The sequence below is a fragment of the Kryptolebias marmoratus genome, linkage group LG22 (assembly GCF_001649575.2).
Source record: "Kryptolebias marmoratus isolate JLee-2015 linkage group LG22, ASM164957v2, whole genome shotgun sequence".
NCBI lineage: Eukaryota > Metazoa > Chordata > Actinopteri > Cyprinodontiformes > Rivulidae > Kryptolebias > Kryptolebias marmoratus.
This window is the reverse complement of record NC_051451.1, coordinates 6,518,181-6,524,362: the sequence shown is the minus strand read 5'-3', so window position 1 is coordinate 6,524,362 and position 6,182 is coordinate 6,518,181. Positions and strand designations below refer to the sequence as shown.

At 38.6% G+C, this 6,182-nt stretch overlaps 1 protein-coding gene across 1 annotated transcript; it reads right to left on the bottom strand.

The window, feature by feature from the left end:
• Positions 1-896: 896 nt before the first annotated feature.
• Positions 897-3,371, bottom strand: LOC108246234 (barrier-to-autointegration factor-like protein). Its single transcript, XM_017433666.3, has 3 exons — positions 2,913-3,371; positions 1,534-1,664; positions 897-1,212 (listed from the first exon to the last, which is right to left on the bottom strand). Exons 2-3 carry the CDS (start codon positions 1,657-1,659, stop codon positions 1,066-1,068), a joined length of 273 nt encoding a protein of 90 aa, XP_017289155.1. The 5' UTR covers positions 1,660-1,664; positions 2,913-3,371; the 3' UTR covers positions 897-1,065.
• Positions 3,372-6,182: the final 2,811 nt, after the last annotated feature.

Below are 6,182 nucleotides of genomic sequence, written 5' to 3'. Positions count from 1 at the left end.
TGATCACCGACCTCATGTCTGTCTCCTTCATTCCCTCTCTGTGTTCTTCTCTAAGTCACATGGTCAAACAAGTATTATTTAATAGCTTTAAATAAATTACACATCTTGCTAATGCACTTTTTTAAATATAAATAATATTTTTAAATGAACCACCTGGTATTAAGTGGCTGTTCCTACACTTCCAGCTAATATAAGACCAACCTGTCTCCTTCCTGTCTGTCCTGATTCTTTCCCTCCGTCCTCTCAGCTGAATAACATGAACTTTGTGTTCAGGAGATTTAAAAGCAGTCAGCAGTCAAACCACATATAAAAACATGAAATCTTAATTTCAAATGATATCCTTGTTGAATATCAGTTACTATATACACTATATACAGTTATTTTTGCAAGTAGTTCAAAGTTTAAACTGATATTGTTGTGAATCTTTTGTGTAAACTTTACCTTTAAGCAAACGCCCCCCAAAAGAATATCAACGCCCCCTTTTTGAAAATATTGTTGCCAGTGCCCCCCGTCATCCTCTCAATGCCCCCCAGGGGGCGGTACCGCCCCCGTTGAGAAACGCTAATCTAGACCTTTATGTTGTTGTTCCTGACTTTGAATTAGCTTTTATCCAGTCCAGGTGCTTGGACCTCAAGTAACAACAGAGGGCTGCCTGTACTAATAACCCAAAGTATGTGGAGAAAGAACCAGTCATTGGAAAAGACTGATCTGTACCGCACCAGTGATGATGTCAAGCACTTTTATGGGTTTGGACATCTGGTAAAGGACGCCTCCCTAGGGAGGTGTTTCAGGTATGTCCACCTGGGAGGAGACCCCGGGGAAGACCCGGGACATGCTGGGGAGACCATGTCTTCGCTGGCCCGGGACTGCCTTGGAATGAATGACAGTCAAACATGTGTGATAGAAAGATTTAATTCATGTAAATATTTGAACAAAGCTTAGAAAAACAGAGAACACCTGTCAGGTGGACCTGGCAAGAACCGCGAGCAGCAGAACTAGATCCTACGGATTCCGACATTGGCGGCAAAACAGCTGAGCAGACTTGAGACAGGAAGAGGCGGAGCTTCAGAGGAAGGCCTCACACCACTCCCTCAGGCACTGAGTGCAGGTTGCAGCCTGCCGAGCATTGGCACCACTGGCGTCTCTCAGCCAGTCAGTGAACATCTCAGGGTCCTTCTTCAGCAGCAGGAACTGACCCAGAACCACGTAGGCCTGAAAACAAAAACAGAACCTAATTACTCTCACAGACTGATGGTTGAGTGTCATATTTATGATTTCGGCTGTTGGAGCATACATGTCACCAGTTTAAAACTAAAAGTCATTAATCCACATTCTATCAGGTGTAGTTATTTTTTTCTGTTAAACTGCTATAATTGTTTCCTTTTTAAAACTAAAACAGGCAGATAATATATTTGTTTGACTGTGAGACGAGAATATTTCCCTCTCAGTCATCAGAGTTTCTTTTCAGAACCTCCCAGAACCAGGCTTCTTACTGGGAGGTTCTGAACAAGGAGGAGTTATTATTTTCATCACCTTATCAAAGCCCTGTTCCTTCAGCTTGCTGCCAATTGTTTCTCCAATTCCCGACAGAGCCGTCACTGGTTTGTCTCCCATGGGCTCTCCGACAAACTCCCGATGCTTCTGAGACGTGGTGGACATCACAACTGTGGAGAACGTTACAGCACGTCTTCATCACGCTGACACAAACATCAGAACTTGAACCACTTACAGGCATTAACGAGTTATTTCTAATTTCCCTCTTTCAGAATTTTTTCCCGGTTCGTTTTAAAACAGCGAGTCGCTGCCGTCTGCATCGGAAACGAGCTAAAAGGACACTCTATAAAAAGGAAAAGATATAAAAGCCACACATTTTGTTGTTCATGTGTTTGGGGTTAGTGTCCTTTAAAACCACAACTCTGTATATTATGGGATGTCCTCCTGTGTGGAAGTGACATTTGTAAAGTGTGTATTTTGGAAGCTAAAGATTTACAATTTGATTTAATTTGGAGTTTAAAACAGCAAAAACAGTTGATAAAAAAAGATTAAACCAGCCTCAGATCTTGACACATACATTCTCTCTCTCTCTCTCTCTCTCTCTATATATATATATATATATATATATATACAAAATAAATAAACAAATAAATAATTAACAAGTAAAATTAATAAAAAAAAAAGATAAAACATGATTATTAATTATGTTTATGAGAATTTTTTCCCCTCAATTTCTAAATTTTACGTTGATTTCAAAATTTAATTTTAGTAAAAAGTTCAAATTAATTTTTTTCCCTTTTTACCTAAAAACAAAACTATTAAAAAAAAACTTCCATCAATCACTGTAAAACATAAAACCTGTTTCTGGTTCCAGTTTGATTGATTTATGTTTTAATTTGAGCAAATTTTCCTGCTAATTGGACCTTTGATCCACCCTCTACACCTGGTTCTAATTAATCAGGTAATTAATGTTTTAATTGGCTCAGACGACTGATAGGTTCTTTCTTTGATCAAATCTATTTAAAACCCAAACGAACCCCACCTGTTTGGGTTCTGTGAGACTTTTACTTTGATAGTCAGCACTGAGCCTCTGATTGTGGTCCAGTTTGTCATGGAACTGGTTCTGAAACAGCTGTAGACTCAACTAAAACCAGTGAAACCAGTGGAAGCAGCTGCTCCAGCAGAACCAGAACCACAGTTAGACCTCAGACCGGACCCTGATGTTCGGGAAGAGATCCGGGTCAGGATTAACCTGGATCTGCTGGACTTCATCTGGACTGGAACCCGGACGGACGGACCGGACAGACGACAGACAGACAGACGCTGCAGAACCACCTGAGAGCGGCTGCAGGTCTCACAGAAGTGGGTCCACAGCACGTGACAGTACACCTGAAGCGGTTCGGCCCGACCCGACTCACCTGAACCTCAGAACACAGCTGGAATTTCAGGAAAAACCCAGAAAAACTTTTGTCATTTCACCAAGAGGCGCTTTAAACTAAGACCAGGCGGTTGACGCTCTGAATCTGACGTCATGACGCACACAATCAAAGATGATTTGTGTGGTGATGAGTCACTCGTAAGGAAAAATAAAACCCCACCGACCCTACTGGTGAATATGGACCATTTAAAAAAATGTTTACTCGTTTATTAAGTTTGATCATTGTTTTGATTTAATTCGGTGTTGATCATTTTTACTGATCTTCACAAGGCAGAAAGCCAAAAACTCAACAGAAACAAACTCAAATTACAAACACAAACTGAGAGTTTTGCAGGAATGTAAAATTAATAATTGGACTGATAACAGTTTTTAAGTTGTCAATCTAGTGAGTTTCTTTATGAATCAGTGTAAAAATAACATGCCAATCAGATGTTTGATTAAAACTTCCTGACTAAACATTCACTGACAGTCTGATCAAATTGTGTTTGAGAATAAAATAATGTTTATTTAATTTAAAAAAGACTGTGTGGTTAGGGCTTTAACTGTCATTATTTCAGAATATTAATCCAGGATTACAGATGTATTTGGTGTCTTTACTCTGTCCATGAAGCAGAAACATTTAACTTTATTTAAGGTTTGAACATACTGTTGGAACATTTCAGGAAAAAAAAAAAACAGTACAAGAAAGGTTGTGTTACCATTGAACAGAACAGAACATCCCTTTCCTAACGAGGAATGATAAATGTAGTACTATATCAATTTAACATTAAATAGAAAACCTAACAAACAACCTGGGATTGCTGAGTCATGATAGGAGCAGCACAAATAACCTGAGGAGGCTGAAGCTGATCTAATCTTTAATCAGGAATAATCTTTTGTTTTTAATCAAAGTGCCTGAACTTGTTTTGTACAGCTGACAAACTTGAAGTTTAACAAAGTAAGACTTGTTCAGGTCTCCACAGATGTGGGAGGTTGTTTGTGCTGAGCTGTAGTGAAACGTTTCCTGCTGCTACATTCAATCAGCTGGCTTTTCTCTGGACGAGAAAACACAAACTCACAGCTGAGTTCTGGTCCGAGATCATTTTATTAACCAAGAATGGCACACTTTTCATTTATTAGAAGAAACCGTTAAAACTTCCGCCTCCCTGCCATCTATTTGGACTCTAAATTGTTATAGATTTAAAGAATAATAAGACCTTTTTCTCATTAAACCCATTTGAATTTTGTCTAACAGGTGATCTTGTAGTTTGAAATAAAAAAAATGAATTTAAATCTGGGGTTAGCTTTCGTTCTACTGATCACATTTCTCTACCCAAAAGAATATTATGGTTATAAATGTGGTTGATCACCACCTGCCACCATGATTAGTAGGCAGTCACGTAGATGAGTGTTTGTGTGTATCTGTTAGCAAAATATCTCATGAACCACTGACCAGATTTTAATGAAACTCTCAAACGTAATCGCTGCATACACCTCTGTAACGGATTAACTTTCAGAGTCAACCTGAAGATGGCCGCCACAGCTAATCGACCTTATCTAACCTAAAACTGGCTCTAGTTGAACAGATACTGAGCTAAAACTTTATGTGGTAGTAGCTGAGAATCATTCCCAACACATTCTCTGAGGTGGGAAATGCACTAAATTAATGCATTTAAGTAAAAGTATAGTTGCTTTGTTGAGATTTTACTTAAGTACAAGTAAAAATACTTTTGTACAAATCTGCTTAAGTAAAAGTCAAAGGTCAGTAATTAAAATTTTACTTTGAGTAAAAGTTTACTTAAGTTACTCTTCTCCAGCAGGAGGGCATCTCTCCTGCGGGGCTCAAAGAACAAACTTTTTTTTTTTTCTTCAAACGAGCTCTTAAATAAATAAAGCTTCATAATTTAATATGCAATTACAAAATAAAACATGTTCATCCATCCATTTTCTTTAACTGCTTCTCCTTTCCAGGTTGTGGGGAGCTGGTGCCTATCTCCAGACACATGATATTTAAAACAGTTAGAGAATAAATTGTCATTTTAGTTCAGACCATCCCACGGTGCTCAACTTGTTTAACAAGAAAACATGTAGAACCAAAAAGCAACTGGTAGAAAAACTCCTAAATGACCTGCCCTGCTCTAAAGTTTGATCATAGTTCATTCTTGTTGTTACTGTGAAACAGTTCTGGCTTAGACACATAAAAAAATATAAACAGTACTACGAAGCGGGGTTAACACTTTCATGAACTAGAAGTTTGAGTTTTCTGTGTCACCAAGGACGCTTAAGCCTGGTTAGATCACAGCACTTCTTATTAAACTATGAAAGCCTTGTTTAAATTTACAAAACAAACAAATGTGTTTTAAACTCACCACCACAGGCTGCAGGTCTGAGTCTCTCTGAGCTAACAGCTAATTGAAGCAGCTTCCTTCCTTTAACTTGGAGCCAGAGTGTCTCTTCAACATGGCCATTTGATTATTTTTAGTTGGACTTGGACAGAAGTTGAGGTGGAGGTTTTGCTGTCAGACAGTTAACAGTTGATATGTTGACAAGTGCATGTCTGCTGAGTTTAGTTCCAGGTCGGTGGATAAAATGTCCCGTTGAGTGGATGGAGTTTGTACACAATCGCTATGAATTTATTTAAAGTCAGACTCCCTCGCCACTCATCATCATTTCTAGTTGGATCATTTACTCTGGTAAAGAAGAAACCCGTCATCACAGGTGTTTTGGTGCGCATTTTTCTCTTCTCCTGATTTTAATTCACGTTTACTCAGTAACAGATGGGATTTCAAATGTAACTAAGTACAATACTTGAAATAAAACATACTCAAGTAAAAGTACAGATTTAAATAATTACTTAAAAAGTAAATACAAAACTAACACTCAGCTACAGTAATGTCAGTAAATGTGATTCATTACTTTCCACCTCTGATTGCATGATAGCATGTGACTGGATGTAAAGTTACTTTTAAAGTTTGACCAAAACGGTTGCAACACCATTTCTCATGATGAGTTGATTTAATTTAAAACTGAGATGAAAGGCGGCGGGCGATATGCATTTAATTAAGGAAATATAGATCTTTCATTGATGACCCTCTGTTTTATAGCAGGTAGTAAATGTACTCAGAAAACAGCATCAGAGTGAGATCTCTTTCCTTTGCATAATTTGTCTTTGTTGGGCAGTTCAACGCGAGCCACGCCCCGTACACTAGACCACGCCCCGTCCTATCTCACCATGTGGGCGGTCCCGCAGACATTATAATGTCTATGGGCG

Bases quoted from the DNA above. Each gene is read 5' to 3' on its own strand.
- LOC108246234 (XM_017433666.3), bottom strand. From the start codon at position 1,659: ATGTCCACCACGTCTCAGAAGCATCGGGAGTTTGTCGGAGAGCCCATG. The intron at 1,213-1,533 runs GTGATGAAAATA...TTTTGTTTTCAG, and splicing joins AGGAACAGGGCTTTGATAAG to GCCTACGTGGTTCTGGGTCA.